Here is a 25923-nt window from a genome sequence, read left to right on the forward strand (position 1 = left end):
ATTACTGTTTATGTAAATTAAGCACCAAACTTTCTTCTAAACAACTTTTATTAGGAGTATACTTAAGTTAATTATATAAATCTTACTGGCTAATATACAGCACTTATTCAGCGGGCGAGAGGTTCTGTGCGGCGGCTACGAGCGTGTCGTGAATGTCCTTAGCGTATGAGATCTGTAGCCGAACTGTGTTCAAGTATTGTGGGTAGCTTAGTGTGGTTTCCTGGAAAAATAATGATAGTGTTAGAACTTGCTGTACTAATAAACATGAAGCTAAAAAACATGGGTAAGGTTTGTGTTCCATTTCATAAAGTGGTGAACTATAAGCTCGGGTAGGTTTGATTCCTACTAGTAAGATATATGTCATAATATATGTATTCACGTGATTCACGAAGAACCGTTTCAGTTCTATTTGTGCTTTGCGTTCAACTAGAGGGAGATGTTATCTTTACAGACATACATATTTCCACCAAAATAGAATTCCCATGCATGCAGTTTGCATTGGCAAGTTTAACGAAGTCATTAATGGACCCGTTCCGCTCGCGGTGTAAACCGGGCTTAATGCCTTGAGTCCGTCATGATGACCAAGTGAAGGTTTTGGACTTGACATACCTACGCCCAAAAATGTGTTAAACAGCTTTAAGGCATGCAAGGTTTTATCACGACGTTTTCCTACACCGTTAGACCTAAATGAATTAGTTCAAAATAATATTAGTATATCTTACTTGTGTGGTGGGTCCCGAGTCAAGCCTTGACGGCATCACGGATAGTGGCAGATAGTGAGCGGCAGATTGCGCCTGCTGGATACACGTTATTGCCGTGCGCTGGTCACATGGAACATTAGTAAACAATCATTACATTACGATAAACGTAAGCAGATCGTTCAAGAGTAATCAACATTGGTTTGGTTTAATACGTCAATAGGAAGATATCATGTGATCAGATTAACTATTAAGTAATAGAAGGCAGGTTTTGTTGTTGTTTTCTTTGAAACTTTCAAATTCAAATAGATATAGGTTGGTTATTACTTTTAAAACAGCTGCAAGGGTTCTCCAAGGATTTTCCTAACAATTTTGCAGTGTTTTGTTTACATATTTGGACGACAAGAGGTCAACCATAGAGCTAGGGTCAACACAGGTCAAGTGTCATGTCATATGACTAGTCGGAAGATTCCTCCGTGTATTTGTAGGTATTCCTGAAGATAATGTTGCATGTTGACAAGGAACAAAACGCTGATAGTTGTTTACCACATCACCCGTCCAAGCTGTTTACTAAGTCAATTTAATGGGTAAGCAACTTGTTTATCGCAAACACTCGCTCCATTAGGTATTTAAGGTTGACCCAGGTCATACAAGAAATCATAATATAATCTATAGATCTCAACGTTGATAAACTATTTACGTCTCGGTTACGTACATATATTGTTTATTTTATAAATCGTATGATCCATCACATTAGAAGCTAAGGCTATTTGAAACATACAATATATTTAATGCGGTGCTGACGGCAAGTCACGTAAAGATAATAAATAATAGTGATTAGACGGTTGCTAGGTCAATAAGTTAATTGTAGCACATAGATACATGATAATTACTTCAAATTATAAACAATGTTTACAATGTAACATCAACCCTGTGTTCCTAGTTCACTAAAGATCATTCTAGATAGTGAACCTTATGTGTAAATCATAAGATGTATATTTTACTGCTTCTTAATATCATAGCACGAAAACAAGTCAAAGTTTTAATGCCTACTTTGTTGCTATGGACAATGTCAAATATGTATTGCATGTTAGACATTGCATGCTTCTCTATTTTACATTATTAGTTATTCAACTAAAATTATTATTTATATAAAGCACTATAATTTATACTGAGAAATAATTATTTCAGTTGGGACTGAGAATTAAAACAAACAATTTCAAAACTTCTCTACTAACACATAGGATTCAAAATGCTAAATTCTACATTCAAAGTTAGCTTACTATTTGTATGTACCCACTGAACAATATATTGATACCTCCTAAGTATGTTGAGTCATCTAACAAATTTATGTATTTTATTATTTTTATATAAACTTACCTACATAAACCATGTTCTTAATGTTAGTGTATTTTTTTATAAATTACTGTAATTTCAATTGACTCATTATACTTAGGAGTTATCAGTATAATAGGTAACTTACCAAGTGCAGTTCCATTTGATCACAAATGGAGAAAAATTCTTCTAAATTCTTGTCAAATCTGGGTACTGGATTGTCAATGCCCTTTCTGTAACATTAAGTTATTTACAATGCAACTGTTTCTAGCTAATAAATACAAGCATGCTCATTTTAAGACAGTACAAATAAGTGAGCCTGCAGCCGCAGCCAGTATGACCAGTCCCAAAACGTCAGCCATTCTAAGGTAAAATGTGCGTGTTGTTCATTCCCATACCGTATGATATAATATGCAGTACAAAATAGATTACAATAATACTTAGTGGTACTGCAGGACATAATCAATGTTTTCATTCATTTCATTGTAATAATAGTAATACAACAATCACAAGTCATAAATATAGTGCATAACAAATAGTATCATGTTTACTCCAACAGTGTAAGCAATCTTCATATCCATAGATTTGCTAATTTGCACTGAGTCAGTAACAAAAGTTTGTATTACATTTCAATTCACATGATTTAATTTCAGTATGATGTGATTAGTAGGAAAACCCAATTATTGCTACCTAACTTGTATGAATTATTATGCTACTTGGTTACTAAGAGTACATCTCGTAACAGTTCACGAGAATGGTATACTTACTGAGAATTTGAGTCTACATTATGATTCTGGTGTAGTATCTGTGCTGCTGACTTTAGTGTCATCTGAAAATTATAAATATTAAGATCAGTTAGGTGCAGTTATCAAAAATGTGTTGAGATAAGAAACCAACATTTTCAAGAATGTAGCGTTTACCACTTATACGTTTGAATTATTATTTATGTTCCTTACCGGTATTGACTCTCTAAGGGAACCCATCAGCGTCTTAACTTTAGATATATTGTCCATTTTATCTTGCTGTGTTTGCTGTGGCATCGGTTGGGGTTGCATTTGCTGAGGCGATTGTTGTTGCATTATTGTGCCCGGTACAGGCATTTGCATCCCTACATTTGGCGTAGCACCAACAGCATTCATTGGGACATGCATATTCATTTGATTGTGATTCATCTTGCAGTTATAATTTGGGAAAATCTAACAAAATTCGGTTTGTTTTGGATCGACTCGGTAGTGAGAATACGAATGTCACTATGACAGTAAATTGACAGCCACAAACAATAGACTAACAACTTCTTTAGTAAAATCTAGCACCAAATAGTATCAGTACCTTCAGTAGTAAAGCATTATTCATCCCTTACCATACCCTTAACTTACAGCCCGAATAAGCCACTTTACAACCCATTAATTAAACTGAAACTAAATCTCTTTTATATAACTACCTGTCGTTCTTATTCAACATAAAAAAGGTCTGTTCGTTTAGGAACTAATTTATATTGTCAATGTTTATTTTATTGTTTTGTCTGTTGTCACCAGTGTCAAAATGACGTTAATGACATTGCAAGTTTGTGGAGGGAGAGTTGAAAAGAAACAAAACAATATGAAAACTATGAAAAGTATAAAATTCTGAACTTACAGTTAAAATATGACTAAATTCAAGATTTATAATGCTACTGAACTCTGGCAAGTAAGTACCCGTATATTTATCAAGTATTTTCCCACAATAAAAAAAACCGCGTTTGTTGACAAACTTTCATAACTTTCACATCTTTTATGATTTTCAGAGAGAAACCAGTTTACCTTCAGTACCAACTTTCAGCCAAAGTCTTGACAATCTGTTAGGAAACGATGGTGTTCAATTAGGCTGTATTACAGAAATACTTGGCTTACCTGGTTCCGGGAAAACGCAGCTATGGTTTGTAATATTCTATTTCCTCATTACTGATGTCTCTCTTTGCTGGTACGGTATTACTGCTGCTTAAATAAAGGTTACCCTTACAATAACCAACAACAATCTAATATTTACTTGAACATCTGTGTTGTACTGTTCTATAGGTATACTCCTTATCTATCTGAACCTATAACTTCTTTAGTGTGGTCCATAACGGTCACTTTATGTGTATAAATCTTATTTCAGTTTACAACTATGTGCTTCAGTTCAAATTCCTCAACAACTGGGCGGACTTGATGCAGAGGCTTTGTACATAGACACCAACACTAACTTCACTTTATCTAGGTTTAGAGGTAACAGTTTAATTGGTATTTTTAACTCCAGATATAACTACATAACAACTATGACACTTGACTTATCTAAAAATGCTAGACAATAACTTGACCTAACTACATTTTCATACCCAGCACTAATGAGTTTTCTATTCTAAGAATATTCTTACTCTCAAGAAGCTTAAACATTGTTTACCTTATCTGTGCACATACTTTAAAGGGACCATCAAAACTGATATAATTGTAGAAGTCTGATGGAAAAATATTCTCATTATAGGTACCTACCTTCTTGGTTTCAGAAATTCTCAGTGCAAGCATAAGAAGATGTCAGAAATTATTAGATGTGCCATTAGAAATAACAGAAGATGATGCACTGAAGAAGTTACATTATGTTAATGCTTTTGGCCTTGAAAATTATTGTGCACTTATGTACCAACTACCTAGTTTCATTGCAAATCATCCTAATGTAAGTGTCTTACTTAATTATACTAGTAGTCACCCACAGCATAATTTGGGTGGGCTCTAGAGTTCAGCTTCACTTCAATTTGTTGTTGTGTGTGTTTTATAGCCTATATCTTTCCTCAATAAATGCACTATTCAACACTTAATAAAATATTTTTTTAATGCAAACCAGTAGTACCTCAGACTAGCCTGTCCAAAACAAACTCTCTCCATCTTTACATCATTAATATAGATTCCTTAGTAATAAGCTTTATGATGTTTATAATAAATTTCAGATAAGACTGATAGCTATAGACTCCATAGCTTTTCCCTTCAAAGATGGAATATCAACTAAACAAAGAACTGGTCTACTGTTCAGACAAATGGCAGAGCTCCAGAGGATTGCTGTACAAAACCGTATTGCTGTAAGATGACATGGTTAAAACTTTTAAATTTTTTAAGTTCAGGCTTGTAGGTTGCTTATATAATCTTTTCTGTCCATAACTCTTACTATAATGGGCCTTGCATCCCCATTGGCAGTAGAATTAAACCTATTTGCATATTGTTGTATAGTAGTGTGGTTTATTGGATTTATTACTGTGGTGAATACTTTCTAGGTGGTATTATCAAATGAGATGAGTACCCGCGTGGGCCTGGCGGGTGGTGCGGGCGGCGCGGCCGGCGTGGTGGGCGCGCTGGGCGACGCGTGGGCTCACCGCTGTAACGTGCGCCTGCTGCTGTCCGCGCAGCACGACGAGCAGCGCCTCGCCTTACTGCTCAAGAGCAATACCGCTCCTACGGCTGTTGCTAGCTTCCAAGTAAATTGCTTTTATTATTTTTTCAAAAGGAGGCTGTGCTTTTCTTAGTCATGATCTAGGTTTACCTTAATGGAGCCTATGTCCTCCTCCAAGGATATAAACCTTCAATGTTTCGAATCTCATCAAAATCAATTAAGCAATAAAATAACTTCTTTCACTCTAATATTATAATTATGTGTTGTGCCGGTTTCTATGACTATCAGATAATTTTATGATTGTTTTGGATGCAATAAAATCTAAAACGGAAAATATATTGCCATTTTATGGACAATAACAAACCAATTTGTAAATAATATTGTTCTCGCTATTCTCGACATGCTTGTCAGTTAGAATAGAAATATTATAGCGATTTTATTTTAGCTATTATATTGTACACCAATGGCCTTGTTCTTTGATGTTTACTGGCACAAATCGTTGCTAATCTGCCTTCCTATTAAATTTGTTTCAAATACGAGACTTGTTATTTGAAACAAATTTACCTATTATATTATTTAAGTATCCTATTAAAATATCACACTTTAGGGTATATTATTTGCCTGTCGAAGTTTAAAAAAAACGACGAGGAATTAATATCAATATTCTGTATTTAATCAATTAAAGCATTGTGGCGTTTTTAGAAATAAGCATCGATTTCGATGTGTTGAAATTAATTATTTGTAATTGCAACACTATAAATTTATGTCAATATGGCCGTTGCCTATTAAATACGTATTATTATTTAGACGTGTATTTATTTATTGACCGAGTATAAAATACTTAAATACTTTAACATTTTATCAGGTTATGGGCCCAGATAATACGATGCATTTGAATAAAACATTAAAATTTTAAAACATCCCTAAAAACGTAACTTTTCTGAGGCTTTTTTTTGATAGAAAAAAAAAAGACTGTTCTAGTTGTTTGTTTTGTTTTAGTGTTGATAACTTCTAGCTACGATAGTTCATATAAACTGGTCTAAATAAAATATTTTTAATATTTTTTCTCGATTTACCGGATATTTCGCACAAAGTTCAAAAGACGATTGTCGCATATTTTTTCAACACAAATATTATTTAATAGATAATCATTAAGAATATTTTTATGTATGGACCAACAGCAGCAGTGACATCAAACATGACTAGATCATGAAGCATCATTAGATTGACTTGCTATTGACGTGCTCATTGGAGCGTGGCCAACGTAAACAGGGTTTTCCCAGTAATGCCTTACTAATATTGAAGTTGCGCCAAAATACTATATCGATGATACTATGATAGGCACGCTACTTTATTTTTAATTATGCACTCACTCTTTCTGGTAAATGTGACAGTATTTTTATTTAGTCTATACCACCTCAGTTTTTTTTTGTGTCGGAAATTCTCGATGTTACTGGTAGAGCCAACTGTTAATTACTTGTTGTACATTTCAGATAACGACAGAGGGAATAAGGGATGTGGAGTAAAATAAAATTAAATAACATACATAGTAGTTTAATTAATAATTAATGTAAATATTGTGTATATTGTAAACAAAACTACAGCACCAATAAATATCTCATTTTTCACAAAAATATCAAGCTTTAATTTCTACAACATGTCAACAGTTATACAATGTAAAGGCAGTAGTACACAATAATTATGGAACGTTATCCAGTACGAACGTCTCGTAGCATATTATGCGTCACTTACGACACTATAGTGAGTAACACTCGTTTGTAGTCGCCTTTCGTATCATCCTGCAAATTATTACATTGTACTTTGTAACAAGCTCGGTTCGTACAGCATGCCAAACTTAACATAGTTACTTGTATAAAAAATAATAACTTTATAAAAAAATATTAATTCATTTGCAGGATTAAGCACAAAGTGTGACTAGCACATTTCCGAAGTCACCCGTTAGGTTATCCTGGAAAGAACACCGAAATAAATCTACGGCTTGCACATGCCTAGTAAAGTCGAACAACTGGCCCATTACTTATGCTTGTATTCACACTGAGTGCATTCTATATCACAAAAAGCATCTTACGAAAATAAATCTTATACTAACTGATGAATGTCTTTAATAAAATGCAACATTTAGTGTGATTGTACTCGGTCGATTATATTGTCACACGAATAAATATGATTAGCATATAACTTCACACTGCAACGTCGTCACACATATAGGTATGGCGCTCGTAATACTGAGAGTTATAATGTTAGAATTGTAGCAGCTTTAGTAACACATGGTCGAGAGGAGATCACCCATTGGGCCTCCTAAGTCCTCCTGAAAAAATTGTAACAGCTACTATAAAACTAAGTCAATGGTAGCGTGAGTAGTTTGTACCGCTACCCTCATGCACGCACACGACACGAGAAGCAGTTAGCTACAGTGCAAAGTATACATGATCGTGAGTAAGCCTAATAGGAAGCAAAATATACAGATCTTTTCAAATGAAAAATTTACACCCGCCAAGGACGACCTACAGATATGGCACACTGTCGACCTGACCGTCCACTAGAAGTACCTACTGTCATTTATCGGTGTTGCGGTTTCGGAATGTCTCGTTGTATAGAACGAGTAGGTGGGCAGTGTGCCCATACCCTAACAGATCACTTAGTAACCTAACAAATTGACAGATAAAACTTAAAATATTCGAGCTAGGTGGTTATCGCGATCGTAGATCATGGAGACACCTCGTGAGCACACAATCTATTCAACAAGGGTCAACAGAGCCTTCTTGTAATCCCCGGAAGTGTCATCCTGTAATCAAAATGGGCCACTATTCTAAACTTCTATCGTTCATATGGACATGTAATACACTTTTAGTCTTTTTAAATCGGCGTTATAACACTTTGTTAGCAAAAATAAACACCATTTATACACATGTAAACACAAATTGAACAAAACCTTAAAAAGTGAACATCACACTTGAAACTAAATACGTATATAGATCTGTATAAACTTGTTAAGATATTTTTTTTGTTACTAATCTGAATACATTTTAAATTTGAATAACATGGAATTGACCCAGTGGCTTTATAATTGATACCCCACATGCGCGTTGAAGATGTAGGTTGGTTAAATTGAAGCATAGACGTGTCGTTGTTTTTATATAAGTCATAAGTAATGGGTCAGTTTCTTACTTTGATTTAGCACAATATATTCCATGCTGTTAGTGTAGGTATAATGATAATACTTGAAACTCTACACAATTATGGTTAAGTGAATGAATATTACACAAGTTTACAGTGGGTGGTGCGTTTGTTTTATGATTGCGAATATGATAGCTTATACCAATTGTTATCACGATACGAAAACATACATAAAATAATGTTAGAACATAAAAATATAATAAGTATATAATAAATTTAAACGAAACCCCCTACTGTTAACAAAAATGAATAAAACCAAAACATTTATTGACAATGACACAACAGATCTTATCTCATCCACTTTAATAGAATAATGGACACAAAAGCTGTGACTGATTTGTCGTTCGTTAAGAAAATGTGCACTAAAAACTTAATTGATGTCAATTAAAGTGGATAGACAGAGCAATATATCAAGGAACTCAGGAACAATCTCAAACTTTATGTCTAATGACATTCAAGTGATTCTCAGAATGAATGGTTCCCAAATGAAAAATAATGTAAAGTGTTTACTCACAGCGATCCAGGACTCCAGAGGTTTGCCATATTTGTCAAGGAAAGCCTGTTTAATGTCTCCGAGATCGATTTCGGAACGGCTGACAACGATTCTGATGAGGGTCTTGTCGTTGGTACCGAGACCCTTCATTGAGTAGTACAGGCGCTCAGCGAAGAAGCCAACTTTGCTCTTAACGCATTTTACTAGAAATATAGAGAATTATTAACGTGGAGAGGTAAAATCATATAAGTATCAAACAACGGGCTTGTTTGTTCTATTCATGTAGTACAAATATTGAAATAGACGCGTTATTGTTGTTGTCCTAGAGTTTCTAGAACGTCCTTTACCTCATATGATTCAGAAATAAGTATCTATACCGTAGGTAAATGAAAAACGTTCGTGGTAAATCAAGTGGTTCTAATTTACCTTCCTTTAGTGATCAAATTCTGAGTCAGTTTTGGGCGTGTTATTACAGTACTTAATTTGTAAATGATGCCTATCTGATTGCAGATATTTGATTACATTGTTCAAAGTACTTCTAGTTTATCCTATGTTTGTTCACAAAAAGTTGAACGACTGCACAAGGTTACGCCGTTAAGTTCCTATTGCGTGACCTTGTATCGTTTAACGATGACGAATAGTTAGCTCCATTATTTGTTAGTGCTAAAATGTATTCGAACGTTTGGTACGTACAACAATCTAGATTAGATTGTCACTTAGCTAATATGATTGTCTGTTTACAGTCGTCATTTGTCACACAATTCATTTGAACGATAACAATATCTTCACCATAAATCTTGAATGGACATTTTCTATCATGTTGTTACTTACCAATAGCAAGCATGCCCTTCTCTACGCTTCCAGAGAATTCCTTCTTGATGGACTCCTCGATGTCCTTGCCGGTCATCGCCTCGAACTCGGCGAAGATCTGTAACGCATCAGACAATCAGACAAGTGCGTCAGAGCCTCGAATAATTTATGTGTCTGCCGTCTCAATGATACTGATTCTTAGTTTATGACTCACAAATGCGTTGTTCAATTAGTAATGCATATGTAACTATACCACTGATGGGGCTACTGAAGAAGATGTTTCTTAGCATTTAAAAACAAATTCTTGATTGTATAATTACGGTGATTATGTCATCGCGACAACTGTTGCCATGTTGGTTATTTTTCCTATATTATGTGTATAATGTCACACTTCCTGGTACGCAGCTGCTAGTTTGCCTAGCATTTTTTTTCTTTACTTAGGTATTTAAATTCATTGTGGTTTCAGTCATTGATTTTTCCGTTTTCCGCTTAACTGATCGCCTATCGCACACGGAATAAACTTAAGCTTTCTAACCGTAGCTGCATACTTGCATGGATAATGTTAATCAATTAGGCATTAAGGAATCAATTAACATCGCAAAAACTGTCGGCAGATAACATTGAACAGCTAAACCATAATGTGCTACGTGTTGGGAGAATTAATTGGTAACCTTTCAATTATTTTCCTCGTCACTTCAATGACCTACTTATTACCTGCAGTGGGTACCTATAAACTGTAACATTTTACCAAGTAAAGTTTTATTTATAGCCTTACCTGTCTGAGTTGTTGGTAAGAGCGTGTGATAAGGATGGAGTTGAAGACAGACTCGTCAGTGCCCCACTGTCCCTCGCCAGCGTTGGCCAGTGCCTCGGCGTCGGCCTTGGCGGCACCTTCGTCCACACCTTGGTTCTCATCACGGTTGGCCATGCACAGAGACACGCACAACCTCTTGAAGTGACCAGATGTGTCGCCCTTCAGGTCTGACTCCAAGCTCTTGCCGTACACTGCAATGGGGAAATGTTGTTGTAGCTATCATACATGCAGTCGAGTCATATGCCAGGCTGTAGTAATTTTAGACATATTCATAAAAGATAACTGTTGTGAATATTTTGATTGATTGTAAAAAAACAGCGAAGATAAAATACAACAATATGCATGTAAGTGTGCAAGCGACACATGTTTTTTAGTACTTCTGATAAAAGTCGATAAATAGTTGGATTTGATTGATTGCTTATCAAAATGTTAATTAATATAATGAACGACATTTTACTCGATGATTATAAATGTTCAGTTGGCAGCAAGCCTAATGGCACGAATATTGACGTCAGCGGAATATCCTTTGCGAGTGTCCATGGCCCAATCCTTATACAATGTAGGCAATTGAAATTCAAATGAATACCCGCTACTGTTTGTTTATGATTTATTTAAGTTAGATGATTTCATAGTAGGAAGGTAATTTTCATACAGTGCGCGTGTAATTGTAGGTGCTGTTAAAATTTATTGTTCTAGCTTTATTTGTTAAAGCTCGCTTTTAGTGAATTTCACGTTTATCAATGTGGGAAATTTAACTTTTTCCTGTGATACTATTTCCCTATTGCGGTTATAGTAGATTAAATTATGTGTAAAGAGTTATATTATATTACCTACAGGCAAAGCAATACTTTCCCTATAAAGTTTTTACACCTACAAGTAAATAAATACTCACGTTGTTCATAGAAGGCAGAGATAGTGCGGATGCCGTAGTTGGACAGTGTGCAGAGGATTTCGATGATGGCTTCCTCATCAGTGCCCAGCCCCGCGACGGCGTCGTGCAACTCCTTAGCGTAGAAGTGTGGGAGGGGGGTCATCAATGCGACGATCACATTTTCCAAGTTGCCGCCCAACTCGCTCTTCAGCTCGCTGATCAAATCCTATTAACAAGACGGAATTGAGTTTGCATATCGAATGAGTTCAATGTCACATCCTAAAATTGATTAAGTAGTCATTTATAATCGTCAGTATCTAGTCGTAGCATTAAAGACTCATAGTACTTTGACCGTAACCTGATTGATATAAAGGCATAGCCAAGGTTGTCTATTCTTAGTTAGGAAAAAATATTATCCTCGTTACTTAATAGGAATATTATTTATACAAGTGTTTTGTTTTACATTTATGCGGTAATACTGATACGATTTAAACTACAATAATTTACGTGCGGTGTTAATATGAAAGTAAAAACAAAACTCACTCAACGTTGCGTAAAATGCAAAGTGAATTGACTACATTTTTACTCGTAGTAGTGGGGTTGGATGAAATTACAATAATACTGAATAGTTAGTCAGTACAGCAGTGTTTCAGAATAGCACGGTACCTACTAATGATTATATTCGATACCATTGGCGTGCAAGCGTGCTATATCGAAATATTGCGCCAATCGTTTTTGTATTATGCTATCAGAAAACAACGATGTGCCGCATATTGCTTTAGAAACTATTGAATTTATCAAATGTTTTATGAATGAGTAATGCCTGTTAAATAATTTCATTGTTTTGTTGGTGAACTCTCAGACGCTTCGGTTGGTTTGAAATAAAGCACGTACAAATAACATAATCAGTAATGCGCTGAACGCATTCCACACATAAAAATGCGATCTTTGTGTCAACGACGCATGCGTAATTAGAAACGTTCATGTTTTTATAAGTAGGTGGTTAAATAATGTCATTTTCTGAGAAGTTTTCGGAGGACAAACGAGTATTTTTACTTGCTTCGTTGCCAATATATTTATTGTTTGAGCAGGTTGATTGTATTAGTTTTCCTGGTTCTGATTTATCCTGTAACCAACATTTTAATTGGGTATTTTAATCAGCACTTGCCTGAATCTGTAGCTTATTATAATGTTACACTTATTTGTTATTTTCCTATTAAGTTTGCGATCACATTAATATTAATCATAACAGAGAAGATACCTAAATGGCATAAAGTAGGCAACACTTCATTTATCAAGAGCACCATGTAGCGAGGTACCTAATTAAACTAAAATGATTAAAATAGTTGTTGAACGTACTGTAAACAAGATTAGATAATAAGTGCAAGCAAGTTTTCACTGTGTCACTTGACTTTCATGTTGTAAAGTGTTTATCGGCCTTTTAAAAACTCTAGTTAATATCAGAATACTTCAGTAAAGTACACCTAACCAAGGAATCATATGACGCGAGAACTGAAAACAATGAAATTGAATTTAATCGTCGTCGCAATCAATGTTATAAGATTCTGAGTCACGAGTTTTGAGAGGAAAAAACGCCTCAGACGTCTAATGCAGTCAGAAGCATCATGATCATGAATCAACGATGACTAAATCAGCGGAAGAACTTATTGGACAAGGCCAGTCGTGAACTGAACCATTTACCACTCATTCAAGGTTCTCTTCCAAAAAATCGGCCTATGTTTTGAACGTTAAAACAGTTGTAATTAAGATAATTAGGCAATGACATAAGCAGACATACCTACGTGGGATATTACTGATTATTACTTGTTATTGTTTCTAGGCTCCGAGAATAAGGTATGTTTTTTATCACACAAAAGATAAGACTATTAATAAACAAATAAGGATTTCAACGTCGAATTAAATGACTCTGTTTATTGCATTCTGTCACGGTTAGTTGAGTTATAATCGACCTTTGTTCTGACAAACAGGTTCTATGTCAAACCTAAATCGGAATAAAGTGTAAATAAACACGAACGTAGCTCATTGTTTATGGTAATCTTTTGAGTTCCGACATAAACTTATTGTTATTTAAACAAGTAAACTAAAGTAGAAAACATCAACATGAGAGCTGCGGCGGGACCCAACGCCTAATTATCTTCATGAACTATTGAACTGCTTGGTCATAGTGCTGATTTCTTAATTCTTCTTAACTCAAAAAGTCAAACTCACCTTTCCGTAGTTGGTCTTGAAAGTTTCGGCGATTTCCAGACGCTGAACAATACCGCGTCTGCAGAGAACGTCAATGATGGCTTTCTCGTCAGTGCCGAAGCCCTTCATAGCCTTCCTGAGGGTTTCCGCATCCGCAGCAGGGTCGAAGGGCTCTGCTGGGTACACGGTGGGGGTGCACTAAACAGGAAAATGAGAATATTCTTAGCATACAAAAGTATAATAAAAAGGAAGTTTGGATAAACAAACTACGTAGGTATATTTATAACAATAAATTTTCCTGTTTTGAGTGTTATTGAAACTATCTGGTACCTATTCACAGAATATGTGGGTAAATATACCAATGACAGGCATTAGGTCATTTAAATACCTAGTATCTGTTCTAGTTAGGAACTCCTATTAGCCAAACCTGATGTAAAACCTGATAATATTATGTTAAGTTTAGGTAACAATTTATTGTTTTGACATATTTAAGTTACGTACCTACTACATACCTACCCAACATGTAGATCTGCTAACCGGACATAAAAATATTATTTAATTTACTTTATTTTTAGAACTTACTAGGTACCTATACGTTTAAAATTTAAAAAATATTCGTAACCTGTGCGTCTGTTTATCATCGCTATCACCAGGCAGACACTAATGGGATGAGTATTACGTCATTGGTAGATCGACAAGAGAATGTTTATGGTGTTTTCCCACCCCGCAGTGGGTTGGTCCAATAGACCTTGGCATGGTTTACTTTAGCCATGGGATGAATAGGGCGTTTTTGTCCTAATGTCAACGGAAAACTTTCAGGAAAATGTTTATTTTCTAAGTAGCCTGCGTCCCTATTTAAAATAGTGACAGATTTACCTATTCGTCGTCTATGTATTCATCTACCCTCTTTATTCAACACCGGTGGATAGCAATTTAGTTAAAAGAAAACCCGTAAACTTAGTATTGGTAGATTTTCAAAGGTGAAAAGAAAGGAAAATTTAATATTATGTTATTAGCTCTGCGTTACTAAACATGTTTTATTTATTTACTAATCATTTCCATGTAGACTGCAGAGCACAATATAATTTGCTATCGAGAATCTACATAATAAAATATCGTCCGTTTTTGCACTTGTCTTGTCTACCACCAAATAACCTTCGCCGAAAGATGACATCATCCCGTGAGAAATGTATAGAATAATAGTTAGGTATGTAGGTAGAGTAACATTGTAGGTGGATAACTTACCTTGTAGGGGTAGTACTGTTGTCCACTCATCTTGAGATTCCTGGAGAATAGAAAATTGTATTACAAACAAATGTTTTCACCAATGTGCTAAAAATAAAACCATTTGCTACTAACGCAGACCGGCTTTTAGCGACTCACAAATACCGACGCGGCACCGCGCGCCGGCATAATATCGACCTATGCTAAACTTGTATTAATTCTGTAAATAAATGTCCCCATACACTCAACTACTATTCAATTATTCCCTAGCGTATTATTAAAGCCAAATAGTACGGTAATACAATAAAATAGTACGTACTTTTTATCTGCGACACACCCAAACCACTACGGACCGAATTCCGAAATACACACGACTCGTCGAATGAAACGCGGTGAGTGAGGTCGAAATCGTTTTTGTCGGCCTCTCGCTTCAACCAGACAGGGCTTATAAACATTTTGTTCGTTCCACTGTGATTGGACCGGTTTATCTCGATGAGTAATACGTGAATACACCCCTCGCCCTAGTGAATTTGTGCTGTTTAACAGGGGTTTTCTTACTTATTTTTATACGGAGAATTAGGTATATCAAATAGATAATGCTTTATTTTTATTTATTTTCGATATCATTTGTAAGTAGCAATTTATCAACTCTGATTAGATTTTGTTATGTCACATGCCTAGTCACTCTACGATAAGTAAAACTATTTTATTTTGCCTTATGCAGACATAGCAAATAAACGAGCATGTGAATCTCTAGACAGTGGTACAGTAAGATTTTGGTTTGGATTGCAATTTGGAATATGTTTATCTCGACACCATAGCTTAAGACACTCATTATTATGAGTAATTTAATCATTTAAATTAGTATTAAGTACCTACCTACGTATAGCTATGTATGTAGCATATTACATGTGCGTTAGTTAGCCATTGCCGATATAAAGTTGAATACAAAAATTTTGTGCACTTAGTCAACATTTTCACCCAATAGGTTCCCCCTTCACCTACATATATTCATTAAGATGCTTTTTGATTTAAATGCATAATTGCAAACGGATTTGAGACGGATCTGTAGAGCAGCATCCGAGGTGTGGTGACCCCTGCAGTATGCCACGTAACCTATTCGCTAGCGATGATGTCATCGTTCGACGACTTGCCCGACTCGAGGCGGGCCGTGGCGCGGCCGGTCGCAATCGCAGATTACTGCCCGCAATACCGCAGTTTACTCCCGATGTTTAACCTTAGCTTAATGGAAAAAACTAGCCAGTAAGCTTAATATTGATTAGTATAACCTGGTTAGGGAATCTGACTGGGTTTTAGTAATCAAGAGATTAAACCTACCTAACGATATTAGTCGGCGTGAGGTGTAGTCAAAACTAACACCTCTTTCGAAAAGCTGGTCTGAGATGAAAACTTTTCAATTAAATGCGCTAAGTTCATCACATTTTACAAAATTTCTGTTTTTCTTTTTCCTAAAAAAGATCGATTAGTTTATCCGCAGAGTCACCTGACTGGTGGTAAAACTAGTAAATAGAAGTAAAACTAAAGTACTTAGCTACTTAATTAGTAGATAAAATTGCTCTGATATGGTAATATTCAATGTATATTTTTATTGTAATCTACATATTATACTATATATTGTGCACTAGGGGATAGCCCCTTCCTTTGGTGGTTAACTACCTACCAAAACTTATTTTATGCCCAATCTACCCATTCTAAATAAATAAATTTTATCCTTATGGACGTTAGGGAAGGTAAAATTCGCTGCCGGTAATTGGTATAGAAAAGGCGAAGGTTCTACTAGAAATAAAGATAAAGGTTTTAAAACGTAAAAGATGGTGATTTTAATCATTAGATAGGTATAATTACTTAGTTAAGGTATTTACGACGGATCCATTTCCTGTATGTCATATCTGTATCATCACTATAAAAATAACTTATTATACTTAACCCGAGTGACACATCACAACGTCACAAGTTAATCATGCACATCACTTTTGTTTGTATTCGAATCACATGAATACGTCATGTTTTAACTTTAAACTCGGTTCTATAGTCTGGTTTATGATCAATGAGATCACAGCATTTTTTATAATAAGACATTCATTGGTGCAGGCGTATGCCCTATGCATCTATAAAAATATAAACCTAGATAATTCTGCCTTACACAAGTTTATTAACATATAATTATTTTTTATTACGGTGAATAAGGTTGGCAAACGTTGGTAAGATCATTGATAGTAAGAAATACGATGATTCATAAATAGCGATGTATGAGGGAGGGGAAGTGTGGAAATATACTCATTCACACAATTCAAAAGGTAAAACAGATGTGCGAGAAATTACCAGGTATTTACAACCTGTTAATGAAGTTACGAGCAAGGAATAAGTGTAGCGACTCCATGTTTCTGTATCAACATTTATTTTGTGAATGGGATAAATCTACCTCCTAAAAATTAAACAATGATCCTTTTCAACCCAGTTCAACATTTGCAGAAGTCTCTTTGATCTATTTCTAATTTGGGAAAAGGCATGAGTGTTGCAACCACTTGGGTAGAATCATAATCTTATGAAGAAAGTTATTTATATAACTGAAATAAAAACGACGACTTGGCTACGTATTGTTGGAAATTACGTGTATCGTGTGCAAGCGTGTAGTTGCACTTACAAGTGTGTCATCGTTGTGCAATTTATTTGTGATACACTTATTAAAAGGTATCAAACAAAAAGTTGGGGTCATTATGCTGCGACATGCGTATCAGGATCCGTAGGTTTGATTCCCGTACGTCGTAAGGCTTACGACATAGTACACCAACAAATATTGGTGTGATCAACTAAAACTATGTTTTCAGCTCAAAGTAATGTCTAAAGCAGTTTTCAGTCTAATCGTACTACAAGATAGCAAGGCCGAAAATTGTGTTGCTTATTCGGGAGATGTATTCATAAGCGAAAGATGACATTATCCATATTAAGTTAGCATTTTGTAAATGAAGATAACCACGGTGTGTTGACACATTGCGTGACTCAAGAGATAATTTTAATTATAATTGCTAATCAGCATGTGATAATTAGCTAGCCGAGAAAGCTGGTGTTAATTGCGTCAGCTTTCTTGAACATTTTCAGGTGTCTTTTGCAATGGTTGCCTTTCATAATTATTCAGACCTAGTCGTTTAGTGTTCAAATTGTATAATGATAGTACTGAAAAGTACCTATACTTAAATGTATTTAAATACAAAATTAGGCGATTAGTTATCTTTTTACTTCTATTTACCTACACACCAGCTTTTTTTGTGAGATTATAATTTACGAAACGAGTTCCTATAAATCAACCAGCATGGCCTATCCATTGCGCTGGATAATAATATACCTGGCCACTTCATTCACTGCGGGTCTTTATTGCGGTATGAATACTAGTTTACATAAAATTCATTACTTCCTAGTATCGATATGTGCGCTACATAAAGCTAACCCCGTTTTATCGTTTACTACTGAAGTCATTTCAATAATGACGGCTTCGCGTGTACCTAGAACATAAAAAGTAGGTATAGCGGCTATGTGCACTATTCAGCGTACGCTATCGTAAATATTGTATGACACACTCCTAGGTCAACTAGGTGAAGCTCAATCTAAAGGGAATTACAATTTGGAAATTCCCGTTCTCCTTCACTTGGTATGAACTCGTAATATTGTAGCCTAATATGCGATGTTTTCTGGATAATGAAGAATAGATCGGCCCGCTAATCCAGGTTGGCGACTAGATGTTTGCTTGGTTCCAGAAACGCTGTGTGTGTGAACTGTAATATGTATGTACACTAGAGCTTACTATATTCTAAATCTGCATTATTACAAGAGTACTTAGAAATATCACTCGGTCTTTGGATTTTCCGTGGTTTTATCATCACCAACGAGCTCTTAAATTGCAGTAGGTTTTCGTATCATTTATTGTGTATGACTTTCAAGATAAAACAAGCTCTCAAGATATTACACAGGACTTTTCCATGTCATTATAATAAAAGATAGGGACGTTACCACGGAACAGTAAATACTTCGATATAAGTGCACTGAACGTAAAGCTACAATGTCAAACGCAATTATCCAATTGCGCTACGTAGCTACTACAACTGAATTTACTACCTTGATCAGTTTGTCATTTAGATAGTTCAATGTCAGTTTCTTCAAGCGGTTCTGTAACATGTCAGAATTTGTGGCCGCTTTGAGTAGATACGAACGACTGTAGTGTCAACGATATCCTATTTCAAAAACACTTTCAGGTCCGTCAGTTAGCTATGTGTTATTATAGCTATTCTCATTAAATTTTATAGAGTCCACGTATATAATAGACGCAAAAGGCGTAGGAGAATGTATCTGGGTCAAATGTGAATGCACTTTAGCACTGCAATAAAACAATTTTATTGACTTGGTGACCACTTGCTATGAGTTTAATGGTAGGAGTCGACGAGTCTCGATCGTGTACTATGTGTTTAGTCATTATTGTATGGTGAATATCCTTAAGTAGGTATATATAGGTAGTTAATTACTAAAAAAACATATTCTTTGTATTGGCGCATTCAAATATGGATCACGCAAGTTTTAAATACGCTTGGGGTGACCAACACAAAAGAAAATGGCAACATTTCACTTTTGTTATATTGCATTGATTGATCTTGATCTTTCAGGTTTTCAGTTAATTCATAACGATGAGAAATGTAGATTACAGTTTTATTTTTATACATTACATTTTATTTATTATGTTTAATAATCCCGGGAAATAAAATAAACCATATTGAAAATACTGTAGCACTGTAACGAAATTGGAAAAACAACATGATGGAATGTGTGGTCGTATAAAACATGATTTATTACAGTAATACATTTAATTGGAAATACACATGTGGCAGGCCATCATTGTTGTGACAGATACAATATATATAAATACAATTTGTTGTTCCATTCTAATCTTCCAGGAAGAAGTATTGGCCTGCTCTTTTCTGTTCTATGTCCTGTAAACAAAAAAGTACAAGTCAGTAAGTTACAAGCTAAGTTCAAAGGCAAAAAAATCTTAAAAGGTATGGTTATAAAATAACAGCCTACAGTTTGCGGGCTTACGATATTAGCATCTAACTTAAGTAGAATTATTGGTAATAAATGAGTTGTTTTGAATTTGTCATGCAACACTCACATTGAACAGCTGTAATCTTTTGCATTGTCATTATTTACTTATCGAATGTTGTGTAATATCGATGTAATTATACAATTCATGGGCTTCTCTAAAAGCTATGTCATCATAATAATAAGATAGTTTCAGAAAACTTGTTGATGAGTGGTGTATGTATAGTTCCTAGCCACCGACCGTGGTGGTCAAAGGGTTAAATAAGCATATACTGCATACCTTAACAGAAGAATGTTTGTTTATTCTGGGCCGGAAGTTGTTGGGATCCCTTCTGAAGGTGATGCCGAGCAGCTCGAGGAAACGGTTCATGCCGTTGAGCAGCGACTGCGGCGCGTGGGCCGTGGCGTGCGACGACGGCGTGCCCTCGAACACGATGACGCGGTCCGCCAGGTACGTCGCCATGATGAAGTCGTGCTCCACCACGAAGCCCGTGCGCTTCGCGTGCAGGATGAACCTACATAACACACATTTATTATATAAATGACAGTACAATTGTATGTTTTACCATTTTATTCATGTTGAAAAGACATCAATCAATAGTTTTTACATTGTTTTTAATAAGTACAAAAGGTTGATTGTTATTTATTGATTATTTTCAATAAGGTTATCTATTTAAGTTTTTAGAATGTCTATGTACAAGTTTACAGTAGAAACAAATCAAACATAATAAAGTTTATGATACAAAACTGATGCATAAACAAGACCAGGTACAAAATCAGTATCAGTAACATAAAAATGGTTTTGCAACAGTTTCTCACCTCTTAATTACTTTAGCAGCTACTAAACGCTGTTCAGAGTCCAGGTAGGCAGAGGGCTCGTCAATAAGGTAGACGTCAGCTGGTTTTCCGAGACAGAGCACTAGGGCCACTCGCTGCAACTCACCACCAGACAAGTTCTGAACCTCCTGGTCCATAATCTCCTCTATTTTCATTGGTTTCATTACATCTGTGATGAACTGGAATTGAAAATGTAATTGATTAGTATATGAAACAGGATAATACTGTAAAGGCACCTATACCTATTCTGATCGCACAAAATAGACATCATACCATAATTAATTTAAAATTAAAGTTCTGTTTAATATAAGTCTACAACACTTGTACTACTTATGTGGATTTTAGAGCCCTACCCTAAATAAAGATGATTCATTTTGAGAGGCAGGTGCTGTTTATCTACAGAAATGCAGGCAGTTATAGACTACTAGATAGTGGTATGCAAATCACATAAGTTATCAAAATTATATACTGTTAATAAGCTTAGTTAAGATAGCATTGGTTAAAAGAGAATATGTTTTAGTAGGAATAACATAATGTATCTATATAAGTATGTATTTAGGAGTATATAAGTATGTTTATCAGTTATTTGGTTATCATAGTACAAGCTCTGCTTAGTTTGGAAACAAATGACTGTGTGTGAGTTGTCCAATCATATTTATTATTTATTTATTTTGAATTACCTGTGGATGTATGTAAGCATCTCTGATCTTGTCATGAAGCAGACTGCGCACAAGTCCTTGGGACTTGGGAGATATCTTCTGTGGCTTATAACTAATGTGTAGCTGAGGCAGCTGCCCTGAACCTGAACATAAAACAATCATAATGTATTATAATTGATCTTAAAACACAAAAAATATATGAAAAAGCTAAAGCTTGGATCCTCCTCCCTTGAGGTAACTTTGTACAGCTAAATGTGGGTGTATATTTCATACAGTCTACACTGTTAGGCATTACAATAGTTATGTACTAAGTAATTTAATATTGTCAAATGTGGCAGTTATAAACAAATGTAACATGATAGTGTTGCAGTTTTAGGTTAAAAAGAATTGTTTTGATTTTTTTTTTTTTGTTTAAAGCTTGTTCTGACATGTTCAGTCAAATAAAAATAACACTAGGAAATCAAAAAAGGTATAAAAATATGGTTTGGTCATGTTATTTTATGCTATTTGAATATAAATTATATAAAAAACAACAATTTAAGAACACGTTATTTGTTTTATCAATACACTATAAATGTTTAGTAGACCAGCTGCGAAAATGGGATTTGCAGCATGTGTAATAATAGAATGTATGTCAGATAAGTCAGACTAATTATGTTAATAGCTGACAATACAAGACACAATTGAAGCTCCAAATAATTAATTAAATAAAAGATAATAGATTGATATCAATACACAAATAATTACGTCGACAAAAGATATACAAATGTTGACCTCTAGTGGCCACTCATATTTTACGTTATACCTTCGTTTGATGTGCAGGATTCCGCATGCTTCAAGCATTTTTGAAAAACAGGATGGAAAAACAAATCAAATAACTCAGTCCTAGCCATTTCAAATACTTAAACAGCTTTAAATTCATTAAAATACACTTATTGTAATACACCTATAACCTCATTTTTCATTCAATGTCTACATTATTAAATAAGGCGAATTTAACGGAGATTCAGAATAAACAACTATTTTTGGATAAATATCACAGCAAATACAAAGATTAGACACAAATCCGATAAAAGAAGATTTTTTTGCAACAAAACCGATGCCTAGCAATTTGACAACTTTCACAAATTTGACATTTTGTGTTCAGTGTTGCCATGAAAAAATATTTTTTCTATGTAATTTAATCGCTTCTTTTCGGATACACGACTAAAACATGAATCGAAGCAAGAAGACAATTTTGAACACAAAAACCAAATTGCTTACCATCATCAGGTTCCAGATTACCGGCCAACATTCTAATGAAAGTAGTTTTGCCAGTACCGTTCTCCCCGAGCAGTACTAAAATCTCAGAATCTGAGAATTCACCAGGTTGGACGTTCAAGCCGAAGTCGCCCATTTTTTTAGACATTTCAGGATACTCGTAATGATTCATCCTTTTTATCTGCAGAAGATCATAAAATTTGGAAATATGATTTATCAAAAGCATTTTTTCCGAAATTAAATTTTTTATTGTTGAACTACATTAGGTGTAGTATTGATATTTTTTTCTGATCAGTCATTGGTTTCACACCTGTATCAACCAAATAATAGCCTTGGGCATCATATAATTAAATACTTCCTTACCTAAACTGTCGAAGTATTTTACTGAGTGCATTTATATGAAAAACAAAAAAGTTAACAACTCACCTCCTCCTCAGTTGCTGATTCTGCAACCTTAAATACTAAAGACTCAGTCCTGAACCTCATGTTTTCAGTGGGCACAAACCCATCGAGGAAAATATTAATACCTGAAAATATAATGTCTATTTAGTCAAATATATGGTTCTTGGCATTTTTAACAGTTTTAACCTAAGTTTCTGTGATAAGTTGAACAAAAAAGTAGTTATTTAAACATTTCTTAACACATTGTAAGTGTTATACTATGTTAATTTCTTACCTTCCCTCACAGAGAAGGGCATAGTCACAACACCATAAGCACCAGGCACACCATACAGACAGCAAATAAAGTCAGACAAGTAATCCAACACTGACAAGTCGTGCTCCACCACAATGATGAACCTGAACAAAAATAAACAATTTTAGTATGGCAATAATTTTTATATTTTGTTTTAATACAGAGATTTTCCTCATACCTAGTATTAAATCTGAAAACTACATAAAATGTATGGTTGTTACATTATTCAATACAGATGCTACTAGTAGTGAGGTTGGTAGGTCACAATTTGAATAACATTAGTTTAGTAGAAAGTTTGATATCAGAAACCAATTGAAAATCAATGAAGTATATTTATTTAAGCTCTTACTTGTCAGGATGAATCAGTGATCTAATTGTGCGAGCAGCATTGAGACGCTGTTTGACATCCAAGTAGGAAGATGGCTCGTCAAACATGAAAATGTCTCCATTCTGGATGCACACCATCGCACAAGCAAAACGTTGGAGCTCTCCTCCAGAAAGCGCCGAAATCTCACGGTCGCGAATGTGCGACAAATCTACAAACAAGTTTTTAATTAGTAAATGTATGATTTATCTATTTTCTAATTAGATTGTTTTATAGAATGCACTGTGTCAAGTTAAATTTAACTCTGAAGATTTTAAGATCTTTTAGTAAAAGAAGTCTCAAGATTACTTTGTTTTACTCACCAAGCATTCTACAAATTTCAGGCTGATTCTTCATTTCATCTTTCTTATCAAGCAGTTGGCCAACGGTGCCCTTGACAGCCTTAGGGATTTGATCCACATATTGAGGCTTAATCAGGGCTTTAAGATCATCCTCAAGAATTTTCGTGAAGTAGTTCTGCAGCTCAGAGCCACGGAAATGGGACAGGATCTCTTGCCAGTCTGGAGGATCCTAATTGGAAAAGCAAAATATCAGTGAATTTTATATTAAAATGAAATAAAATAATAAGATTGTGATTGACAGTATAATTCCCGGCAATATTAATATAGAATGGAACAGACTTATTGTCTTACATGTATTCCACTTGAAAAATATACTTGTCATTAGTTATCATTATGCAACAAGTTTATTTAGCCTGAAGAGTCAAAACAAGGATTACTAAAATGTAGAGGCATTTTAACTTACAGCATAACGTCCCAAGTTGGGCTTCTGTTTTCCTGCAAGAATCTTCAGGGCAGTAGATTTGCCAATACCGTTCTGACCTACAAGCCCCAGAACTTCACCAGGTCGAGGGATTGGCAGCCGATGGAGCTTGAAAGAGTTCTTGGAGTAACGATGAGTGGTGTGCTTCTCCAAGTTAGACGGTATGTTGATGATGGTAATTGCATCAAAAGGACATTTCTGTAAAACACTGTGTAATGAGACTCTAAATCACATTTCAAAGCAGTAGCAATGCAATCTGATACACATAGCATATTTATCAAAGTTGAAGGACAAATAAATGACATTATTATTAATGGCTCAGATTAATAACACAGCAATAAAACAAGTGTGTATAAATGCACTTTGTATGAAATTGCTTAGTCATGAAAACTTTGCTTCAACAAGGATTATTGTAATGTAAACCTGAAACTGATCACATAAACTATAGTTATCAGCATAAAATTGATATAATTTATTAGAATGTTGATTACACAAATATGTTTTACCTTGACACATATACCACATCCAATACAAAGCTCCTCAGAGATGGTAGCGATCTTGTCGTTGGGAGTGACTTCGATGCAGAGCTTGCCCATACGCACCACGGGGCAGCTCTTCTTACATTCTTGTCTACATCTCTTCGGCTTACAACGATCCGCATTCACTATAGCGATACGCGTAAGTTTGTCGGTCTCCTCATGTTGTTTATTTCGAGACATAACTGTACACCAAAAAGAAGCACTTTATTATCACGAGTTCTATATAATTAATTAAAATTGTATGTGAAATTTCATTCGATATGTGGCACAGACTTCGATATAACCTCAATCATTGATAGAGGAATATTTGTTTACATTGAAATGGTAGTTAAAATTTCGTTTCTAGAGGACACTTAGTATTAAAAAATGCTGCCAAATAAGCACAATAAATCTCAAATACCTGGAAGTTAAGCGAACGGTGGCGAATCTTTGCCTTCGTTCGCGTGTCCTTTTACATCCAACTCAAATGTCAAAAGGAACAAACCAACGTGAACTTAGGAACACTTGGCCAAGTGGCAGTACGTTCAAAAACAGTCATAGCAATAGACATCAAAAATTAAAAAGACTTAATACAAAAGTGATATTTATAAGAAAAAGTATTCCTGAACATCGATTAAAATATTGAATGATTCAT

General features: G+C 35.0%; 4 protein-coding genes across 8 annotated transcripts; 1 reads left to right on the forward strand and 3 right to left on the reverse strand.

Moving 5' to 3' along the window:
* Nucleotides 1-30: 30 nt before the first annotated feature.
* ix (mediator complex subunit intersex) lies at nt 31-3393 on the reverse strand. The gene is made up of 5 exons (XM_076128794.1): nt 2990-3393; nt 2801-2862; nt 2182-2266; nt 723-821; nt 31-220 (listed from the first exon to the last, which is right to left on the reverse strand). Exons 1-5 carry the CDS (start codon nt 3203-3205, stop codon nt 104-106), a joined length of 579 nt encoding a protein of 192 aa, XP_075984909.1. The 5' UTR covers nt 3206-3393; the 3' UTR covers nt 31-103.
* Nucleotides 3394-3535: 142 nt separating this feature from the next.
* On the forward strand, nt 3536-7058 carry spn-D (RAD51 DNA repair protein spindle D). Of its 2 annotated transcripts, XM_076128793.1 has the most exons (7): nt 3536-3719; nt 3817-3947; nt 4170-4276; nt 4555-4721; nt 4993-5121; nt 5314-5514; nt 6923-7058. In XM_076128793.1, the coding sequence occupies exons 1-7, from the start codon at nt 3678-3680 to the stop codon at nt 6953-6955; spliced, it is 810 nt and encodes a 269-aa protein (XP_075984908.1). In that variant the 5' UTR covers nt 3536-3677; the 3' UTR covers nt 6956-7058. The 2 variants fall into 2 exon arrangements, with proteins under 2 accessions (XP_075984908.1, XP_075984907.1); XM_076128792.1 differs by lacking the exon at nt 6923-7058 and having other exon boundaries at nt 5314-6235.
* Nucleotides 6968-15499, reverse strand: AnxB9 (Annexin B9). 4 transcript variants are annotated; one of them, XM_076128791.1, is made up of 8 exons: nt 15367-15499; nt 15069-15108; nt 13845-14021; nt 11637-11841; nt 10706-10935; nt 9952-10048; nt 9142-9323; nt 6968-7228 (listed from the first exon to the last, which is right to left on the reverse strand). In XM_076128791.1, the coding sequence occupies exons 2-8, from the start codon at nt 15096-15098 to the stop codon at nt 7178-7180; spliced, it is 972 nt and encodes a 323-aa protein (XP_075984906.1). In that variant the 5' UTR covers nt 15099-15108; nt 15367-15499; the 3' UTR covers nt 6968-7177. The 4 variants fall into 4 exon arrangements, with proteins under 4 accessions (XP_075984906.1, XP_075984905.1, XP_075984903.1 ...); XM_076128790.1 differs by having other exon boundaries at nt 6968-7398; XM_076128788.1 differs by having other exon boundaries at nt 6968-7758.
* A 4250-nt stretch (nt 15500-19749) lies between these two features.
* On the reverse strand, nt 19750-25800 carry pix (ATP-binding cassette sub-family E member 1 pix). The gene is made up of 12 exons (XM_076128422.1): nt 25690-25800; nt 25257-25471; nt 24733-24948; nt 24291-24498; nt 23953-24139; nt 23586-23707; nt 23336-23436; nt 22913-23090; nt 21671-21792; nt 20973-21169; nt 20434-20668; nt 19750-20044 (listed from the first exon to the last, which is right to left on the reverse strand). Exons 2-12 carry the CDS (start codon nt 25467-25469, stop codon nt 19997-19999), a joined length of 1827 nt encoding a protein of 608 aa, XP_075984537.1. The 5' UTR covers nt 25470-25471; nt 25690-25800; the 3' UTR covers nt 19750-19996.
* Nucleotides 25801-25923: the final 123 nt, after the last annotated feature.

The sequence above is a fragment of the Anticarsia gemmatalis genome, chromosome 21 (assembly GCF_050436995.1).
Source record: "Anticarsia gemmatalis isolate Benzon Research Colony breed Stoneville strain chromosome 21, ilAntGemm2 primary, whole genome shotgun sequence".
In the NCBI taxonomy this organism is placed as follows: domain Eukaryota; kingdom Metazoa; phylum Arthropoda; class Insecta; order Lepidoptera; family Erebidae; genus Anticarsia; species Anticarsia gemmatalis.